Source organism: Haemorhous mexicanus, chromosome 1 (assembly GCF_027477595.1).
Source record: "Haemorhous mexicanus isolate bHaeMex1 chromosome 1, bHaeMex1.pri, whole genome shotgun sequence".
In the NCBI taxonomy this organism is placed as follows: domain Eukaryota; kingdom Metazoa; phylum Chordata; class Aves; order Passeriformes; family Fringillidae; genus Haemorhous; species Haemorhous mexicanus.
The window spans coordinates 158,451,974-158,473,527 of record NC_082341.1 but is presented as its reverse complement, the minus strand read 5'-3'; the positions used below and the strand labels follow the sequence as shown (position 1 = coordinate 158,473,527).

The 21,554-nt window shown below is 58.7% G+C and overlaps 1 protein-coding gene across 3 annotated transcripts in view; it reads left to right on the top strand.

The window, feature by feature from the left end:
* Nucleotides 1–21,554, top strand: part of LOC132338813 (myosin-6-like) — a 54,009-nt gene that overhangs the window by 12,678 nt on the left and 19,777 nt on the right. For all 3 annotated transcript variants that reach the window (XM_059868693.1, XM_059868686.1, XM_059868703.1), the window contains exons 4-29: nucleotides 868–1,011; nucleotides 2,111–2,267; nucleotides 3,453–3,480; nucleotides 3,582–3,690; nucleotides 3,773–3,865; nucleotides 5,501–5,564; nucleotides 7,420–7,518; nucleotides 7,631–7,734; nucleotides 9,795–9,933; nucleotides 10,016–10,284; nucleotides 11,828–11,998; nucleotides 12,141–12,450; nucleotides 12,531–12,604; nucleotides 12,722–12,809; nucleotides 12,886–13,003; nucleotides 13,085–13,208; nucleotides 16,469–16,605; nucleotides 16,693–16,819; nucleotides 16,923–17,051; nucleotides 17,150–17,392; nucleotides 17,806–17,982; nucleotides 18,082–18,227; nucleotides 18,308–18,398; nucleotides 18,737–19,126; nucleotides 20,569–20,695; nucleotides 20,803–20,921. In XM_059868693.1, the coding sequence (XP_059724676.1) occupies nucleotides 868–1,011; nucleotides 2,111–2,267; nucleotides 3,453–3,480; nucleotides 3,582–3,690; nucleotides 3,773–3,865; nucleotides 5,501–5,564; nucleotides 7,420–7,518; nucleotides 7,631–7,734; nucleotides 9,795–9,933; nucleotides 10,016–10,284; nucleotides 11,828–11,998; nucleotides 12,141–12,450; nucleotides 12,531–12,604; nucleotides 12,722–12,809; nucleotides 12,886–13,003; nucleotides 13,085–13,208; nucleotides 16,469–16,605; nucleotides 16,693–16,819; nucleotides 16,923–17,051; nucleotides 17,150–17,392; nucleotides 17,806–17,982; nucleotides 18,082–18,227; nucleotides 18,308–18,398; nucleotides 18,737–19,126; nucleotides 20,569–20,695; nucleotides 20,803–20,921 (3,777 nt within the window). The remainder of the gene's footprint in view (nucleotides 1–867; nucleotides 1,012–2,110; nucleotides 2,268–3,452; nucleotides 3,481–3,581; nucleotides 3,691–3,772; nucleotides 3,866–5,500; nucleotides 5,565–7,419; nucleotides 7,519–7,630; nucleotides 7,735–9,794; nucleotides 9,934–10,015; nucleotides 10,285–11,827; nucleotides 11,999–12,140; nucleotides 12,451–12,530; nucleotides 12,605–12,721; nucleotides 12,810–12,885; nucleotides 13,004–13,084; nucleotides 13,209–16,468; nucleotides 16,606–16,692; nucleotides 16,820–16,922; nucleotides 17,052–17,149; nucleotides 17,393–17,805; nucleotides 17,983–18,081; nucleotides 18,228–18,307; nucleotides 18,399–18,736; nucleotides 19,127–20,568; nucleotides 20,696–20,802; nucleotides 20,922–21,554) is intronic.

Below are 21,554 nucleotides of genomic sequence, written 5' to 3'. Positions count from 1 at the left end.
ACTGTGGACACTGATCAGGGAGAGGTGACACTTGGGGGTCACAGGGGGTTTGGGGACCTTGGGGAGGGTCTCAGGGCTCTGAGGGCATCATGGGGACCTTGGGGACATGGGGACATGGGGACCTTGGGGAGGGTCTCAGGGTTCTGGGGGGCTCTTGGGGACCTTGGGGACATGTGGGGTCATGGGGACCTTGGGGAGGGTCTCAGAGTTCTGGGGGTGTCATGGGGACCTTGGGGTCATGGGGGGCTTGGTGACATGTGGTGGCCACGGGGGTCTCAATGGATCATTGTGGGGATGGACCCTGGAGAGGGGACACCGGGGGGGGGGTCACGGGGACTTGGGGAGGGTCTCAGGTCTCTGGGGGTGTCATGGGGACCTTGGGGACATGGGGACCTTGGGGAAGGTCTCAGGGCTCTGGGGGTGTCATGGGGACCTTGGGGACATGGGGGACATGGGGACCTTGGGGAGGGTCTCAGGGCTCTGGGGGGTGTCATGGGGACCTTGGGGACATGGGGGGTCACAGGGGTCTCAATGGGTCACTGGGGGGATGTCACTGTGGACACTGATCAGGGAGAGGTGACACTGGGGGGACACGGGGGGTTTGGGGACCTTGGGGAGGGTCTCAGGGCTCTGGGGGTGTCATGAAGACCTTGGCGGACATGGGGGGCTTGGGGACATGTGGTGGCCACGGGGGTCTCAATGGATCATTGTGGTGATGGACCCTGGAGAGGTGGACACCGGGAGGGGACCTCGAGGAGACCCCAGATGGATCACGGGGAGCTGGTGGTGGAGCTGCTAGAGAGGGGACATCACCGTGGGAGAGGTGACACTGCGGGGCCACCCGCTGAGCCTCGCGGTGTCCCCCAGACGGTGACGGTCAAGGAGGGGGACGTGCACCAGCAGAACCCGCCCAAGTTCGACAAGATCGAGGACATGGCCATGCTGACCTTCCTGCACGAGCCCGCCGTGCTCTTCAACCTCAAGGAGCGCTACGCGGCCTGGATGATCTACGTGAGACCCCCGGGGGGCTGGGGGCACCCCGAAAATGGACGGGGGGGGAAAGAGGGGAGACCCTTCCCCAAAGATCACAGGGGGTTGGAAGCGTGGGGGAGCTTCTGGAGACACCTGGAATCTGGGGGGGCTTCTGGGGTGGAGGTGGGGCACCTGGAACGGCCGTGGGGTGTCTTGGGGGGCTCAGGGGGTGTCTGGGGTGGAGGGGGGGGTCTGGGGGGTCTGGGGGGGTACCTGGAATTTTGGGGTTCACAGAACAACCCACCTGGAATCTGGGGGGGCTTCTGGGGTGTAGGTGGGACACCTGGAACAGCCGTGGGGTATCTCGGGGGGCTCATGGGGGGCTTCTGGGGGGCTCAGGGGGTGTCTGGGGTGGAGGGGGCTTCAGGGGGGTCTGGGGGGTACCTGGAATTTGGGGGGTTCACAGAACAAACCACCTGGAATCTGGGGGGGCTTCTGGGGCATTGATGGGGCACCTGGAACTGCCGTGGGGTATCTTGGGGGGTGTCTGGGGTGGAGAGGGGGTCTGGGTGGGCTGGGGGGTACCCGGAATTTGGGGGGTTCACAGAACAACCCACCTGGAATCTGGGGGGGCTTCTGGGGTGTAGGTGGGGCACCTGGAACAGCCGTGGGGTATTTTGGGGGGCTTCTGGGGGGCTCAGGGGGTGTCTGGGGTGGAGGGGGCTTCTGGGGAGTACCTGGAATTTGGGGGGTTCACAGAACAACCCACCTGGAATCTAGGGGGGCTTCCTGAGGGGGGTCCATGGGGCACCTGACACCTGGAGGAGCTTCTGGGGGGGGGTCTTTGGGGCACCAGGAATCTGGGGGGGTGGGGGGGGGGGCTTCTCCAGACCCTTTTTGGCCCACCCACATCCCAAATATCCCATCCCTGGCTGCCCTGAAGACCCCCCAGACCCAAAATATCCCCTCCTTGGACCCCCAGGACCCCTGAACCATCTCCAGACCCTCCAATGCCCCATCCTTGACCCCCCCAAAACCCCCCCCAGCACCCCTTCCCACACCCCGTTGGGGGGTGTCACCCCCACCCAGGGTGTGTCACCCCCACCCAGGGTGTGTCACCCCCCGTCTGTCCCCCCAGACCTACTCGGGGCTGTTCTGTGTCACCGTGAACCCCTACAAGTGGCTCCCGGTCTACGACCCCCAAGTGGTGGCCGCCTACCGGGGCAAGAAGCGCAACGAGGTCCCCCCGCACATCTTCTCCATCTCCGACAACGCCTACCAGTACATGCTGACAGGTGGGACCCCCAAAACGGGCCCGGGGACACCTGGGGCTCACCTGGGCGCAAGGGGATGTCCAAGGCCCCCCGTGGGGCCTCCTGGTTTTGATGCATTCCACCTGGGAGGGTGGGGAACCCAAACATCTTCTTCACCTCTGTCTCACCTGGGAGGGTGGGGAACCACAACATCTCCCGCACCTCTGTCCCACCTGGGAGGGTGGAGAGCCCCAACATCTTCACCTCTGTCTCACCTGGGAGGGTGAGGAACCACATCATCTCCCTCACCTTGGTCACACCTGGGAGGGTGGGGAACCCCAGCATCTTCCTCACCTTGGTCACACCTGGGAGGGTGGGGAACCCCAGCATCTCCCTCGCCTTGGTCACACCTGGGAAGGTGGGGAACCCAAACATTTCCTGCACCTCTGTCCCACCTGGGAGGGTGGGGAGCCCCAACATCTTCACCTCTGTCTCACCTGGGAGGGTGAGGAACCACATCATCTCCCTCACCTTGGTCACACCTGGGAGGGTGGGGAACCCCAACGTCTTCCTCACCTTGGTCCTCACCTGGGAGAAGGGAGAACCCCAACATCTCCTGCATCTCTGTCCCACCTGGGAAGGTGCAGAACCCAACCCCTCCAAAGGCTCCCCAGCCTCACCTGAGAGGTTGAAGACCCCCCTAGATCCCCAACCATCTCCCCCCATCTTGGTCGTGCCTGACCTGGTGCTCACCTGGAGGGGTGGAGAGCATCAGCCCCCACCCCAAGAGCCCCAGTGCTGCCTCAGACTCACCTGTTGCTTACCTGGGAGGGTGGAGACCCCCAACCCCCACCCCAAGACCCCCAATCTTGTCCCATCCTACCTGGGACACCCTGAGAAGGACTGGAGACCCCTAAGACCCTCATAACTTACCACACCTTGGCCCAACCTGGTGCTCACCTGGGCAGGTGGAGATCCCTGAGACCCCCAATATCTCCCTGACCTGATCCTACCTGTCCTGCTCCTCACCTGGGGGGGTGTTGGAGAACCCCAAACTCTCAACATCTCCCTGGCCTCATCTCACCTGACCTGCTCCTCACCTGGGGGGGTGTTGGAGAACCCCAAACTTCTCCTGAACTTCGTCCCACCTGACCTGCTCCTCACCTGGAGGGAGCTGAAGACCCCCCAGACCCCTCCTGACCCCCTGACCCCTCTCTCCTCCCACAGACCGCGAGAACCAATCCATCCTCATCACGTGAGTCCCCAACCCTGACGCCGCCCCACAGGTGTGGGGTGGGCCCAGGTGCCCCCAGGTGACCCCCATGACCCCTCCGTGACCCCCTTGCCCCCCCCCAGCGGCGAATCAGGGGCGGGGAAAACGGTGAACACCAAACGCGTCATCCAATACTTCGCCAGCATCGCCGCCATCGGCGACCGCAAGAAGGAGGCGGCCAATAGCAACAAGGTAGGGGGGGGCCCGGCCACGCCCCCGGGGTGGGGAGGGTCCCCTGGCCGTGTCCCCACCCATGGTGTCACCTCCACCCCAGGGCACCCTGGAGGATCAAATCATCCAGGCCAACCCCGCGCTTGAGGCCTTCGGCAATGCCAAGACCGTGCGCAACGACAACTCCTCGCGATTCGTGAGTGGGGCGGGGCCTGGGGGGCGGGGCTGGGGCTGTGGGGTGGGGGCTGTGGGGTGGGGCCTGGGGGAGGAGTCTGCAGGGCCTTGGGGTGGGGCAGCACCTGTGGGGTGGGGACTATGGGGTGGGGCCAGTGTCTGTGGGGCACGGGGGTGGGGTCCATGGGGTGGGGCCTGGGGGAGGAGTCTGCAGGGCCTTGGGGTGGGGTCTGGGGGGCAGCACACCCATGGGGTGGGGCTGGTGTCTGTGGGGCACATAGATGGGGTGGGGTCCATGTGGTGGGGTCCACCATGGGGTGGGGCCTGGGGGAGGAGTCTGCAGGGTCTTGGGGTGGGGTCTAGGGGGCAGCACCCACGGGGTGAGGTCTATGGGGTGGGGCCGGTGTCTGTGGGGCACGTCAGTGGGGTGGGGTCTATGGGGTGGGTCCTGTGAGGTGAAGATTGGAGGCTGGGTTCTGTGGGGTGGGGTCTATGGGGTGGGGCAGCACCTGTGGGGTGGGGTCAATGGGGTGGGGCTGGTGTCTGTGGGGCACATCAATGGGGTGGGGTCTATGGGGTGGGGCCAGTGTCTGCAGGGCACATCAGTGGGGTGGGGTCTATGGGGTGGGGCTGGTGTCTGTGGGGCACATCAATGGGGTGGGGTCTATGGGGTGGGGCCGGTGTCTGTGGGGCACATCAATGGGGCAGAGTCCTTGGGTGGGCTCTGTGGGGAGGAGACTGTAGGTTGGGATCTATGGGGCAGGGTCCATTGGGATCTGTGGGGTGGGGCAGGGTCTATGGGGTGTGGCCAGTGGGATGGGGTCTATGGGGTGTAAATTTAGGGTCTGTGGGGCGGAGTCTATAGGGCTGGGTCTATGGGGTGGGGTGGATGGGTTGGGGTCTGTGGGGCAGGGTCTGTAGGGCTGGGTCTATGGGGTGGGGTGAACAGGTTAGGGTCTGTGGGGCAGGGTCTATAGGGCTGGGTCTATGGGGTGGGATGGATGGGTTGGGGTCTGTGGGGCAGAGTCTATGGGGCTGGGGCTGCCTCTATGGGGTGGGGTATACGGGTTAGGGTCTGTGGGGTGGAGTCTGTAGGGCTGCCTCTATGGGGTGGGGTGGATGGGTTGGGGTCTGTGGGGTGGGGTCTGTAGGGCTCGGTCTATGGGGTGGGGTGGATGGGTTGGGGTCTGTGGGGCGGGGTCTGTAGGGCTGGGTCTATGGGGTGGATTGGTTGGGGGTCTGTGGGGTGGAGTCAGTAGGGCTGGGTCTATGGGGCTGGGGCTGGGTCTACGGGGTGGGGTGGACAGGTTAGGGTCTGTGGGGCAGGGTCTATAGGGCTGGGTCTATGGGGTGGGGGTCTACAGGTTAGGGTCTGGGGCAGGGTCTATAGGGCTGGGGCTGGGTCTATGGGGTGGGGTCTACAGATCACAGTTGTAAAGGGGACGGGGTCTATGGGACAGCACCTATGGGGTGGAGTCTATGGGGTGGGGTCTATGGGACAGCACCTATGGGGTGGGGTCTATGGGGTGGGGGTCTATGGGACAGCACCTATGGGGTGGGGTCTATGGGGTGGGGTCTATGGGACAGCACCTATGGGGTGGGGTCTATGGGGTGGCCTCTATGGGGCAGGACCTATGGCCCCCCACCACCCTTCTAGGGGAAGTTCATCCGGATCCACTTCGGGGCCACTGGGAAGTTGGCGTCGGCCGACATCGAGACCTGTGAGTGGCCACAGGGTGGTGGGAGCAGGGCTTGGCCACTGTCCGGCCTCTGTCCGTGTGTCCAGAGCCCTCCTCGTCCCTCTGTCCGCTTCCTCATCCTCCCATCTCCTCATGTCTCCATCCATCCCTCCTGCCCTCCACATGTCCGTCTGTCCTCCTGGGGATGGATCCATGAGTTGTCCATCCATCCATCCATCATCCATCCCTCCGTCCATCCCTCCGTCCATCCCTCCGTCCATCCCTGCCATCCCTGTCCATCATCCATCCATCCATCCATCCATCATCCATCCATCGATCCATTCCTCTATCCATCCATCATCCATCCATCGATCCATCATCCCTCCATCCATCCATCCATCATCCCTCCATCCATCCATCCATCCATCCATCATCCATCCATCCATCATCCCTCCATCCATCCATCCATCCATCCATCCATCCATCCATCTCCTCATCCATCCATCCCTCCATCCATCATCCATCCATCCATCCATCCATCCATCCATCTCCTCATCCATCCATCTCTCCATCCATCTCTCCATCCATCTCTCCATCCATCTCTCCATCCCTCCCTCCATCCATCCCTCCATCCCTCCATCCCTCCATCATCCCTCCATCATCCATCCATCCATCCATCCATCCATCCATCCCTCCATCCATCTCTCCATCCATCTCTCCATCCATCCATCCATCATCCATCCATCATCCATCCATCATCCATCCATCCATCCATCCATCCATCCATCCATCCATTCATCCATCCATCCATCATCCATCCATCATCCATCCATCATCCATCCCTCCATCCATCCATCCACCCATCTCCTCATCCATCCATCCATCCATCCATCCATCCATCCATCCATCCATCCCTCCCTCCATCCATCCATCCATCCATCCATCCCTGTCCATCATCCCTCCCTCCCTCCATCCATCCATCCATCATCCATCCATCCATCCATCCACCCATCTCCTCATCCATCCATCCATCCATCATCCATCCATCCATCCATCCATCATCCCTCCATCCATCCATCCCTCCATCGTCCATCCATCCATCATCCATCCATCCATCCATCCATCCATCCATCATCCATCCATCATCCATCCATCCATCCCTCCATCATCCATCCATCCATCCATCCATCCATCCCTCCATCATCCATCCATCCATCCCTCCATCCATCCCTCCATCCATCCCTCCATCCATCCCTCCATCCCTCCATCCATCCCTCCATCATCCATCCATCCCTCCATCATCCATCCATCCATCATCCATCCATCCATCCATCCCTCCATCATCCATCCATCCATCCATCCATCATCCATCCATCTCCTCATCCATCCATCATCCATCCATCATCCATCCATCCATCATCCCTCCATCCATCCATCCATCCATCCATCATCCATCCATCTCCTCATCCATCCATCCCTCCATCCATCAATCCATCCTTCCATCCATCATCCATCCATCCATCCATCCATCTCCTCATCCATCCATCCCTCCATCCATCCCTCCATCCATCCCTCCATCCATCCCTCCATCCATCCATCCATCCATCCCTCCATCATCCATCCATCCCTCCATCGTCCATCCATCCATCCATCCATCCATCCATCCATCCTTCCATCATCCATCCATCCATCCATCCATCCATCCCTCCATCATCCATCCATCCATCCATTCATCCATCCATCCATCCATCATTCATCCACATGTTCATCCCTCCATCCCCCTCCATGACTGACAGATCCAATGAGCCGGTGTCCTGTCCTGTTGTCCATCTCCTCGTCCCACCATTCCCTCTCCATCCCTCTCCTCACCCCCTCTTCTCCCCTTCCACCCTCCCAGACCTCCTGGAGAAGTCCCGTGTCATCTTCCAGCTGAAGGCTGAGCGGAACTACCACATCTTCTACCAGATCCTCTCCAACAAGAAGCCGGAGCTTCTGGGTGAGCTGGGCCACCACCGTGACCTCGGGGCTTCTCCTTCCCCCCTCGTCCCAAAATTTGGGGTGGTTTGAGGAGACTGGGAATGCTCAGAGGTGTCTCCATCCCGCACCAGAGATGCTGCTGGTCACCTCCAACCCCTACGACTACGGGTACGTGTCCCAGGGCGAGGTGACCGTGGCCTCCATCGACGACGCCGAGGAGCTGTTGGCAACCGACGTGAGCGGGGAGGGGTGGAGGGAGGGATGAGGCCATGGATGGATGGATGGATGGATGGATGAGTCCATGGATGGATGGATGGATGGATGGACGAGTCCATGGATGGATGGATGGATGGATGGACGAGTCCATGGATGGATGGATGGATGGATGGACGAGTCCATGGATGGATGGATGGATGGATGGACGAGTCCATGGATGGAGAGATGAGTGGATGAGTCCATGGATGGAGAGATGAGTCCATGGATGGAGAGATGAGTGGATGAGTCCATGGATGGATGGATGGATGGATGAGTCCATGGATGGAGAGATGAGTGGATGAGTCCATGGATGGATGGATGGATGGATGAGTCCATGGACGGATGGATGGAGAGGTGGAGAGATGGATGGATGAGTCCATGGATGGATGGATGGATGGATGGACGAGTCCATGGATGGAGAGATGAGTGGATGAGTCCATGGATGGATGGATGGATGGATGAGTCCATGGATGGAGAGAAGAGTGGATGAGTCCATGGATGGATGGATGGATGGATGGATGGATGGATGAGTCCATGGATGGAGAGAAGAGTGGATGAGTCCATGGATGGATGGATGGATGGATGGATGAGTCCATGGATGGAGAGAAGAGTTGATGAGTCCATGGATGGATGGATGAATGGATGGATGGATGAGTCCATGGATGGAGAGAAGGTTGGACGAGTCCATGGATGGATGGATGGATGGATGGATGGACGAGTCCATGGATGGAGAGAACAGTGGATGAGTCCATGGATGGATGGATGGATGGATGGACGAGTCCATGGATGGAGAGAAGAGTGGATGAGTCCATGGATGGATGGATGGATGGATGAGTCCATGGACGGATGGATGGAGAGGTGGAGAGATGGATGGATGAGTCCATGGATGGATGGATGGATGGATGGACGAGTCCATGGATGGAGAGATGAGTGGATGAGTCCATAGATGAATGGATGGATGGATGGACGAGTCCATGGATGGAGAGATGAGTGGATGAGTCCATAGATGGATGGATGGATGGATGGACAAGTCCATGGATGGAGAGATGAGTGGATGAGTCCATGGATGGATGGATGAGTCCATGGACAGATGGATGGAGAGGTGGAGAGATGGATGGATGAGTCCATGGACGGATGGATGGAAATATGGAGAGATGGATGGATGAGTCCATGGATGGATGGATCCATGGCTATAGAGGTTCTCAAATGGCTGGATGAGTCCATGGATGAAGGTATGGAGAGATGGATGGATGAGTCCATGGATGGATGGATGGATGATGGACGGATGGAGATGTGAAGGGATGGATGGATGGAAATATGGAGAGATGGATGGATGAGTCCATGGATGGAGGTATGGAGAGGTGGAGAGATGGATGGATGAGTCCATGGATGGATGGATGGATGAATCTGGATATAGAGGTGCTCAAATGGGTGGATGAGTCCATGGATGGATGGAGATATAGGGAGATGGATGGATGGATGGATGGATGAACTCATGGATGGATGGATCTGTGATACAGAGCTCCTCATATGGGTGGATGAGTCCATGGATGGATGGATGGATGAAGTTCTGAAATGAATGGATGGATGGATGGATGAGTCCATGGATGAACGAGTCCAAGGTTGGATGGATGAAGTTCTGAAATGGATGGATGGATGGATGAGTCCATGGATGGACGAGTCCAAGGTTGGATGGATGAAGTTCTGAAATGAATGGATGAGTCCATGGATGGATAAATCCTCAGAAGAATGGATGGATCTATGAATGGATGAGTCCACAGATGGTTGGATCCAGGATGAATGAGTCCTGAGCTGGACAAATAAACCCGTGGATGGATGGATGGATGGATGAATGAACGAATCCATGGACAAATCCTTCAAGTAGACAAACCCATGGCTGAACATGTCCCCATTGGTCAGCTGGGCCAACAAGTGGACAGGACAGTGGGAGGTACCCTCAGGTGGTGACCATCACAGGTGGTGACCAGCAGAGGCTATGCCCTCACCTGGCCCCTCCCCCACCCCCTCCACCCCTTCCAGAGCGCCTTTGACGTCCTGGGCTTCACGGCCGAGGAGAAGGCCGGTGTCTACAAGCTGACGGGGGCCATCATGCACTTCGGCAACATGAAGTTCAAGCAGAAGCAGAGGGAGGAGCAGGCGGAGCCGGACGGCACCGAAGGCGGGTCGGGGCGAGGGGGTGACGGGTCAGGGCGGGGTCGCCAGGTGAGGTGACACCTGACCAGGTGTCTCCCGCTCCACAGATGCCGACAAGTCCGCCTACCTGATGGGGCTGAACTCGGCTGACCTGCTCAAGGGCTTGTGTCACCCACGCGTCAAGGTGGGCAACGAGTACGTCACCAAGGGGCAGAGCGTCCAGCAGGTCTACTACTCCATCGGGGCCTTGGCCAAGGCTGTCTACGAGAAGATGTTCAACTGGATGGTGGTGAGGATCAACAACTCGCTGGACACCAAGCAGCCGCGGCAGTACTTCATCGGCGTCTTGGACATCGCGGGCTTCGAGATCTTTGACGTGAGGCTCGAGGCGGGGCGGTGGCCTCGCAGGGGTGGCATTGAGCCAGCTGGGTGTTGAGGGGGTCTCCTTCAGCTTCACCGTGACCTTGGGTGGGAATTTGGGTCTTTGTGTGGATGTCGTCGAGTGTTGCGTTGACCTCATTGATCCCATTGACTCCTTTAGGTGTTGAGTTGACCCTCTTGACCCCACTGGGTGTTGTTTTGAACCCATTTGGGTCCCAGGCTGACCCCACTGATCTCATTGGATGTTCTGATGACCCTACTGGGAGTTGAGTTGTCCCTGTTGACCCCCACTGGACATCACTTTGACCCTGCTGGATGTTGAATTGACCCCATGGATCCCATTTAACATTGTCTTCACCCCACTGGGTGTCAGATTGACCCTGTCCATCCCATTGGCATCACTGTGACCCTGCTGGGTGTTCAGTTGGCCCTGTTGAGCCTTGAGCTGGCCCTGTTGAGTGTTGAGTTGACCCCAGGGACTCAGTTGGCCCTGTTGGGTTTTGAGTTGACCCCATTGGGTGTTGACTTGACCCTACCGACTCAGTTGGCCTCGTTGGGTGTTGAGTTGAGCCCATGGACTCAATTGGCCCCACTGGGTGTTGAGTTGACCCCATTTGGTGCTGAGTTGGCCCCGTTGGGTGTTGAGCTGACCCCATTGACTCATTTGGCCCCACTGGGTGTTGAGTTCACCCTGTAGGGTGTTGATTTGACCCCATGGACCCCATTGCCTGTTGAGTTGACCCCATTGCCTGTTGAGTTGACCCCATTGCGTGTTGAGTTGACCCCATTGACTCAGTTGGCCCCATGGGGTATTGAGTTGACCCTCTTGGGTGTTGAGTTGACCCCATGGACTCTGTTGGTCCCGTTGGGTGTTGAGTTGACCCCATTGGGTGTTGAGTTGACCCCATTGACTCAGCTGGCCCCATTGGGTGTTGAGTTGTCCCCAGGGACTCCGTAGGTCCTGTTGGGTGTTGAGTTGACCCCATTGGGTGTTGGGTTGACCTCATTGACTCAGTTGACCCCACTGGGTGTTGGGTTGACCCCATTGGGTGTTGAGTTGATCCCATTGACTCCGTTGGCCCCATTGGGTACTGACATGTCCCTATTGACTCAGTTGACCCCATTGGGTGTTGAGTTGACCCCATTGGGTGTTGAGTTGACCCCATTGACTCAGTTGGCCCCATTGGATATTGACATGACCCTATTGACCCAGTTGGCTCCATTGGGTGTTGAGTTGACCCCATTGGGTGTTGAGTTGACCCCATTGGGTGTTGAGTTGACCCCATTGGCTCAGTTGGCCCCATTGGGTGTTGAGTTGACCCCGCTGGGTGTTGGGTTGACCTCATTGACTCAGTTGACCCCGCTGGGTGTTGAGTTGACCCCACTGACTTAGTTGGCCCCATTGGATATTGACATGACCCTATTGACCCAGTTGACCCCATTGGGTGTTGAGTTGACCCCATGGACTCCGTTGGTCCTGTTGGGTGTTGAGTTGACCCCATGGACTCCTTCACCCATCTCTCCTTCTCCTCCCCCAGTTCAACAGCTTCGAGCAGCTCTGCATCAACTTCACCAACGAGAAGCTGCAGCAGTTCTTCAACCACCACATGTTCGTGCTGGAGCAGGAGGAGTACAAGAAGGAGGGCATCGAGTGGGAGTTCATCGACTTCGGCATGGACCTGCAGGCCTGCATCGACCTCATCGAGAAGGTGCCACCTCCCCCAGGACCTCCAGGGGCTCAGGGGGCTGAGAGAGGAGGGTCCGCCCATTGGAGCCCCTCAGGTGCCCCCAGAGCGCCTTTTGGGTTGTCCTTGGTGTCCATCCCGGCCAACAAGGTCTGCTTGTCCACAGCCCATGGGGATCATGTCCATCCTGGAGGAGGAGTGCATGTTCCCCAAGGCCTCGGACATGACCTTCAAGTCCAAACTCTACGACAACCACCTGGGCAAGTCGGCCAACTTCGGGAAGCCACGGAACGTCAAGGGCAAGTCCGAGGCCCACTTCTCGCTCACCCACTACGCCGGCACCGTGGACTACAACATCCTGGGCTGGCTGGAGAAGAACAAGGACCCCCTCAACGAGACGGTGGTGGGGCTCTACCAGAAATCCGCCCTCAAGCTCTTGGCCCACCTCTTCTCCAACTACGCCGGGGCAGACTCTGGTGGGTGATGGAGGGGTGAAGAAGACAGCTCCCACAGGAGTTGTCCTTTTCCCACCTCATCCCACCGCTCTCCTCCGCAGGCGGTGACAGCGGGAAGGGGAAAGGAGCCAAGAAGAAAGGTTCCTCCTTCCAGACGGTCTCAGCCCTGCACCGGGTGAGGGACCCGCTCTGGATCTGCTGCGGGGCAGGGGGAGACCAACCCCTGGTGTAGAGGGTGGTCCCACCACCCCCCAGCCCCTCCCCTGCTCTCTCATTGGTCACCCTCCCCCAGGAGAACCTCAACAAGCTGATGGCCAACCTCAAGACCACCCACCCCCACTTTGTCCGCTGCCTCGTCCCGAACGAGCGGAAGGAGCCGGGTGAGCCGAGGGTGGGGATGGCAGGTTGGGGCGTGGGCGTGGCTCGTGGCTGACCCCTCACCTGTGTCCCCACCAGGTGTGATGGACAATGCCCTGGTCATGCACCAGCTCCGCTGCAACGGGGTCCTGGAGGGAATCCGCATCTGCCGCAAGGGCTTCCCCAACCGCATCCTCTACGGGGACTTCCGCCAGCGGTGGGGACACGGAGCGCGTTTGGGGAGGGGGGACAACCCCACCGGGGCTGAGCTCGGGGGTCATGTCCTCTCTGGCCCCAGGTACCGCATCCTGAACCCAGCAGCCATCCCCGAGGGGCAGTTCATCGACAGCCGCAAGGGCGCCGAGAAGCTCCTGGGCTCCATCGACATCGACCACAACCAGTACAAGTTTGGGCACACCAAGGTGAGGTCAGGTGGTCCCCGTTCCCTGTGGCCCCACCTTCCTTCATGTGTTGTAGACCCATGGTTCCGTGGTCCCCATGTCTATCTGTCCCTCCTTATGTCCATCTGTTCCTTCTGGACCCCTACCCCATCCTTCCACCCACCCCAACCCCTTTGGACACACCGTGGGGACATCCTGTCGTCTCTGCTCTCTGTGGTGCCACCATCCAAGGTGGACATGGACCTTGTGGTCCCGTGATCCCCGTGTCCATCTGTCCATCAACATGTCCACCTGTCCATCTACCCAGACACCACCCCACAATTCAACCCACCACAACCAGTTTGATCCCACTGGGTGAGATCTCGTGGTGCCTGTTCCCTGTAGTGCCACCATCCAAGGTGGACATGGACCTCATGGTCCCATGATCCCCGTGTCCGTTTGTCCATCTAATTAGACTCCACCCCATCCTTCCACCCACCCTAACCCCTTTGGACACACCGTGGGGACATCCCATGGTCTCTGTTCTCTGTGGTGCCACCATCAGAGGTGGACATGGTCCTTATGGTCCCACGATCACCGTGTCCATTTACCCAGACACCACCCCATCCTTCCACCCACCCCAACCCCTTTGGACACACCATGGGGACATCCCGTCGTCTCTGCTCTCTGTGGTGTCACCATCCGAGGTGGACATGGACCTCATGGTCCCATGATCCCCGTGTCCATTTGTCCATCTACCCAGACACCACCCTGTCCTTACACCCTCCCCAACCTGTTTGGACACACCGTGGGGACATCCTGTTGTCTCTGTTCCCTGCGGTGCCACCATCTGAGGTGAACATGGACCTCGTGGTCCCGTGATCCCCGTGTCCATCTGTCCATCAACATGTCCACCTGTCCATCTACCCAGACACCACCCCACAATTCAACCCACCACAACCAGTTTGATCCCACTGGGTGAGATCTCGTGGTGCCTGTTCCCTGTGGTGCCACCATCCAAGGTGGACATGGACCTCATGGTCCCATGATCCCCGTGTCCATTTGTCCATCTAATTAGACTCCACCCCGTCCTTCCACCCACCCCAACCCCTTTGGACACACCGTGGGGACATCCCGTGGTCTCTGTTCTCTGTGGTGCCACCATCCGAGGTGGACATGGTCCTTATGGTCCCACGATCACCGTGTCCATTTACCCAGACACCACCCTGTCTTTACACCCACCCCAACCCCTTTGGACACACCGTGGGGACATCCCGTGGTCTCTGCTCCCTGTGGTGCCACCATCCAAGGTGGACATGGACCTTGTGGTCCCGTGATCACTGTGTCCATCTGTCCATCTACCCAGACCCCACCCCATAATTCCACCCACCCCAACCCCTTTGGACACACCATGGGGACATCCCGTCGTCTCTGCTCTCTGTGGTGTCACCATCCGAGGTGGACATGGACCTCATGGTCCCATGATCCCCGTGTCCATTTGTCCATCTACCCAGACACCACCCTGTCCTTACACCCTCCCCAACCCCTTTGGACACACCGTGGGGACATCCTGTTGTCTCTGTTCCCTGTGGTGCCACCATCTGAGGTGAACATGGACCTCGTGGTCCCATGATCCCCATGTCCATCTGTCCATCAACACGTCCACCTGTCCATCTACCCAGACACCACCCCACAATTCAACCCACCACAACCAGTTTGATCGCACTGGGTGAGATCTCGTGGTGCCTGTTCCCTGTGGTGCCACCATCCAAGGTGGACATGGACCTTGTGGTCCCATGATCCCGGTGTCCGTTTGTCCATCTAATTAGACTCCACCCCATCCTTCCACCCACCCTAACCCCTTTGGACACACCGTGGGGACATCCCATGGTCTCTGTTCTCTGTGGTGCCACCATCAGAGGTGGACATGGTCCTTATGGTCCCACGATCACCGTGTCCATTTACCCAGACACCACCCTGTCCTTACACCCACCCCAACCCCTTTGGACACACCGTGGGGACATCCCATGCTCTCTGCTCCCTGTGGTGCCACCATCCAAGGTGGACATGGACCTCGTGGTCCCATGATCACTGTGTCCATCTACCCAGACACCACCATGTCCTAACACACCACAATCCCTTTGGACACACCGTGGGGACATCCCATGCTCTCTGCTCCCTGTGGTGCCACCATCCAAGGTGGACACGGACCTCATGGTCCCATGATCACCGTGTCCATTTGTCCATCTACCCAGACACCACCCCATAATTCCACCCACCCCAACCCCTTTGGACACACCGTGGGGACATCCCGTGCTCTCTGTTCCCTGTGGTCCCACCATCCAAGGTGGACATGGACCTTGTGGTCCCGTGATCACTGTGTCCATCTGTCCATCTACCCAGACCCCACCCCATAATTCCACCCACCCCAACCCCTTTGGACACACCATGGGGACATCCCGTGGTCTCTGCTCTCTGTGGTGTCACCATCCGAGGTGGACATGGACCTCATGGTCCCATGATCCCCATGTCCATTTGTCCATCTACCCAGACACCACCCTGTCCTTACACCCTCCCCAACCCCTTTGGACACACCGTGGGGACATCCTGTTGTCTCTGTTCCCTGTGGTGCCACCATCTGAGGTGAACATGGACCTTGTGGTCCCGTGATCCCCATGTCCATCTGTCCATCAAGACGTCCACCTGTCCATCTACCCAGACACCACCCCACAATTCAACCCACCACAACCAGTTTGATCCCACTGGGTGAGATCTCGTGGTGCCTGTTCCCTGTGGTGCCACCATCCAAGGTGGACATGGACCTCATGGTCCCATGATCCCCGTGTCCATTTGTCCATCTACCCAGACCCCACCCCATAATTCCACCCACCACAACCCCTTTGGACACACCATGGGGACATCCCATGCTCTCTGTTCCCTGTGGTGCCACCATCCAAGGTGGACACGGACCTCATGGTCCCATGATCACCGTGTCCATTTGTTCATCTACCCAGACCCCACCCCATAATTCCACCCACCCCAACCCCTTTGGACACACCGTGGGGACATCCCGTGGCCTCTGTTCTCTGTGGTCCCACCATCCAAGGTGGACACGGACCTCTTGGTCCCATGATACCCGTGTTCATCTACCCAGACACCACCCCGTCCTTCCACCCACCCCAACCCCTTTGGACACACCATGGGGACATCCCATGCTCTCTGTTCCCTGTGGTCCCACCATCCGAGGTGGACACGGACCTCCTGGTCCCACCACCTTCTCCCCACCTCCTCCCTCCCCTCAGGTCTTCTTCAAGGCAGGGCTCCTGGGCCAGCTGGAGGAGATGCGTGACGAGCGCCTGTCCCGCATCATCACCCGCATCCAGGCGCGGGCGCGGGGGCAGCTCATGCGCATCGAGTTCAAGAAGATCGTGGAGCGCCGGTGAGACAGGGGTGGGCCTTCTGCTCACCTGGTCACCTGGCTGGGCATGGGGTGGCACCTGTGTCCTCCTCCTCCTCCTCCTCGTAGGGACGCACTGCTGGTGATCCAGTGGAACCTCCGGGCCTTCATGGGGGTGAAGAACTGGCCGTGGATGAAGCTCTACTTCAAGATCAAGCCCTTGCTGAAGAGCGCGGAGACCGAGAAGGAGATGCAGGTGGGAAGGGTGGGCAGGGCAGGGTGGGACCACCACCACCACCAGGATGGTCTGGGGTGTGTTGGATGAGGGTCTTTGACCTGACCGGGGTCTCCTGGAGCAGAACATGAAGGAGGAGTACGGGCGGCTGAAGGACGCCCTGGAGAAGTCGGAGTCGCGGCGGAAGGAGCTGGAGGAGAAGATGGTCTCCATGCTGCAGGAGAAGAACGACCTCCAGCTCCAAGTGCAGGCTGTGAGTCAGATCACCCCAAAACCACATCACAGGTGTGACCACCACCCCCAGCGCCCCCTGGGGCAATCCTGCTTCCCTTGCCACCTCTGCCCCAACAGGAGCAGGACAACCTGAACGATGCTGAGGAGCGCTGTGACCAGCTGATCAAGAACAAGATCCAGCTGGAGGCCAAGGTGAAGGAGCTGACGGAGAGGCTGGAGGATGAGGAGGAGATGAACGCCGAGCTGACAGCCAAGAAGAGGAAGCTGGAGGACGAATGCTCGGAGCTGAAGAAGGACATTGATGACCTGGAGCTGACCCTGGCCAAGGTGGAGAAGGAGAAACACGCGACTGAGAACAAGGTGAGGATGGGGAGAGGCCTTGGCCTCGAGGTGAGGAGACTTGAGTGTGCTCAGCCTTGTTGGGTTGGGTTGAGGAGACTCAAGGCTGGTTGGGTTGGGTTGGTGAGACATAAAACGGGTTGGGTTGGGTTGGGTTGAGATGATCAAGGATGGTTGAGGTGGGTTGAGAAGACATGAGGTATTGGTTTGAGTTGAGGAGACCCAAGGCTGGCTGGGATCTGTTAGCTTGGGTTGAGGAGACCCAAGGCAGGTTGGGACGATCCAATGTTGGTTGGGTTGGGCTCATTGAGAAGACCCAAAGTCCTTTGGGCTCTCCTGCATTGGAACAACCTTTTTGGATGAGGTGAACATCAACCTCCCCCAGCTCTGCCCCACCCCGGCACTGAGCTGGAGGCTGGACACTTCTTCCACAGGTCAAGAACCTGACAGAGGAGATGGCGGGGCTGGACGAGACCATCGCCAAGCTGACCAAGGAGAAGAAGGCTCTGCAGGAGTCCCACCAGCAGACGCTGGACGACCTGCAGGCCGAGGAAGACAAGGTCAACACCTTGACTAAGGGCAAAGTCAAGCTGGAACAGCAAGTGGACGACGTGAGTGTGGCTGGTCCCACCCCAGGCCCTGCTGAGGAACTTCTGGGGCAAAGATGAGCAGAACTTGAGGTTCTTCCCCGTTTTTGTGTTCCTGCGCAGCTCGAAGGCTCCCTGGAGCAGGAGAAGAAGATCCGGATGGACCTGGAACGGGCCAAGAGGAAACTGGAAGGTGACCTGAAGCTGACCCAGGAGAACATCATGGATCTGGAGAATGACAAGCAGCAGCTGGAGGAGAAGCTCAAGAAGTGAGGCTGGATCCCCCTGCCAGGTGAGGTCCAGTTGAGGGTCACAGGTGAGGCCTCACCTTCTCTCGCTTCTTCCACAGGAAGGAGTTTGAGATGCACCAGCAGAACAGCAGGATCGAGGACGAGCAGGCGCTGGCTCTGCAGCTCCAGAAGAAGCTGAAGGAGCTGCAGGTGGGGAGGAAGCTGGGTCTGTGTCTCGTTGGGTTGGACTGGAGCACCTCCAGATGGTTGGTTGGGCTGAAGAGCAACCTGATGGTTGAGTTGGAGAGTCTCAAGGTGGTTGGGCTGAGTAGAAGAGGCTCCACTTAGCTGGGTCGGTTTTGGTGGGGTTGAAGAACCTCCAGCTGGTTAGGCTGGGTTGACTCTCCAACCGGTTGGGTTGACCTGCATGGTCTCCAGCTGCTTGGGTGGGCTCGAGTTGAGTTGGATTCAAGTGTCCCAAAGCTGCTGGGGTTGGGTTGAGCGGAGGGGTCGGGTGGACCCCAACCCAGCACCCTCTTGGTGCGCAGGCGCGGATCGAGGAGCTGGAGGAGGAGCTGGAGGCGGAGCGGACGGGCCGGGCCAAGGTGGAGAAGCAGCGCTCGGAGCTGTCGCGGGAGCTGGAGGAGCTCAGCGAGCGGCTGGAGGAGGCCGGCGGTGCCACCTCGGCGCAGCTGGAGCTCAACAAGAAGCGGGAGGCGGAGTTCCAGAAGCTGCGGCGGGACCTGGAGGAGGCCACGCTGCAGCACGAGGCCACGGCGGCCGCGCTGAGGAAGAAACACGCCGACAGCGTGGCCGAGCTGGGCGAGCAGCTGGACAACCTCCAGCGTGTCAAGCAGAAGCTGGAGAAGGAGAAGAGCGAGCTCAAGCTGGAGCTGGATGACCTCAGCGCCAACGTGGAGCAGCTGATCAAGTCTAAGGTAGGAGGAGGTTGAGATGGACAGCAGGGAATTGTGGGATGGTTTGTGTGGGACAGGACCCCTGGGATCATCCAGTTCCATCAACCCTTGGAGAGGGACACCTTCCACTGGACCAGGCTGGGTTGGGTTAAGTTGGGCTGAAGAGTCTCCAACTGGTTGAGTTGGGTTGAACATCCACCTTGTTGGGTTGAGTTGCTTTGAAGCTGGATGGGCTGGAGAATCTCCAACTGGTTAAGTGCAGGGTTGAGCATCCACCTTGTTGGGTTGCGTTGTGTTGAAGAACCTTCAGCTGGGTTGGGCTAGAGAGTCTCCAGCTGGTTGAGTTGGGTTGAGTTGGGTTGAGTTGCTTTGAAGAGCCTTCAGCTGGTTGGGCTGGAGAATCTCCAACTGGTTGAGTTGGGTTGAGCGTCTACCTTGTTGGGTTGAGTTCTTTGAAGAACCTTCAGCTGGTTGAGCTGGAGAATCTCCAACTGGTTGAGTTGGGTTGAGCGTCCACCTTGTTGGGTTGAGTTGCTTTGAAGAACCTTCAGCTGGTTGGGTTGAGTTCTTTGAAGAACCTTCAGCTGGTTGGGCTGGAGAATCTCCAACTGGTTGAGTTGGGTTGAGCATCCACCTTGTTGGGTTGAGTTGCTTTGAAGAACCTTCAGCTGGTTGGGCTGGAGAGTCTCTAAATAGTTGAGTTGGGTTGAGTGTTCACCTTGTTGGGTTTTGTTCTTTGAAGCTTGTTGGGCTAGAGAGTCTCCAACTGGTTGAGTTGGGTTGAGCCTCCACCTTGTTAGGTTGAGTTGTGTTGAAGAACCTTCAGCTGGGTTGGGCTAGAGAGTCTCCAGCTGGTTGAGTTGGGTTGAGTTGCTTTGAAGAACCTTCAGCTGGTTGAGCTGGAGAATCTCCAACTGGTTGAGTTGGGTTGAGTGTCCACCTTGTTGGGTTGAGTTCTTTGAAGAACCTTCAGCTGGTTGGGCTGGAGAATCTCCAACTGGTTGAGTTGGGTTGAGTGTACACCTTGTTGGGTTGAGTTGCTTTGAAGAACCTTCAGCTGGTTGGGCTGGAGAGTCTCCAGCTGGTTGAGTTGGGTTGAGTGTCTACCTTGTTGGGTTGAGTTATGTTGAAGAACCGTCAGCTGGTTGAGTGGAAGGTCTCCAACTGGTTGAGTTGGGTTGAGTGTCCACCTTGTTGGGTGGAGTTGCTTTGAAGAACCTTCAGCTGGTTGACCTGGAGTGTCTCCAACTGGTTGAGTTGACCTGAGTTGGGTTGAAATGAAGACTCTCCCCGTGGTTGGGGTGGGTTGAGTGCAGGGTTGGGTGGATCCCCCCAGGGACACCTTCCACCAGACCAGGTGGCTCCACGCTCTGTCCAGCCTGGCCTTGGACACCTCCAGCCATGGGGCGTGTCCACTCCCCTCACCCTCCAGCCCCACCCCGACCTCTGGCCCCTCCCTGCAGGTGGCCATGGAGAAGGTGTCGCGCTCCATGGAGGACCAGGCTGCCGAGCACTTGGCGAAGCTGGAGGAGACCCAACGCGTCCTCAACGACGCCAACACCCAACGCGCCAAGCTGCAGACGGAGAACGGTGGGAGCTGACCCAGGGCGGCCCCGCCCCCCGCCCCACAGCTGCACCCCCATCCCCCACCCCACCTTCCCCCCACCCCACACCTGAAGCCCCGCCCACCTGTGCAGGTGAGCTGTCGCGGCAGCTGGAGGAGAAGGAGGCGCTGGTGTCCCAGCTGACCCGCGGGAAGGTGTCCTACACCCAGCAGCTGGAGGACCTGCGGAGACAGCTGGAGGAGGAGATGAAGGTGGGGTCTGGTGGGGCTGAGAAGACCTGGGGAGGGTCCAGGTGGGTCACAGGTGTCCTTCACCCTCATGGTCACTGGTTCAGTCCGGTGGGGTTAGGTGGGTCCATCTGCAGTGGTTCCATCTAAGGGGGGTTCCATCTACAGGGGGTTCCACTGTAGAAGGTCCAGGGAAGGTTGGGTTGGTCTGCAGAAGGTCTGGTTGGGTTGGGGTGACCAAGACCAGCTCCTGCTGAGCTGGAGATCCCAAGAAGATCAAGTTGACCTGGATCCAACGGTCCCACCTTCTCCTGAAGCTGTAGGGAAGGTTGGGTTGGTCTGGAAGAGCTTGGGTTGGTCTGTGGTAGGTCCAAGGATGATTGGGTTGGTCTAAAGAGGAATTGGGTCGGTCTATGGAAGGTCCAAATAGGGTTGGGTTGATCTGGAGAAGGTTGGGTTGGTCTGCAGAAGGTCTGGTTGGGTTGGGGTGACCAAGACCACCTCCTGCTGAGCTGGAGACCCCAAGAAGCTCAACCTGGATCCAACGGTCCCACCTTCTCCTGAAGCTGTAGGGAAGGTTGGGTTGGTCTGGAAGAGCTTGGGTCGGTCTATGGTAGGTCCAAGGATGATTGGGTTGGTCTAAAGAGGGGTTGGGTT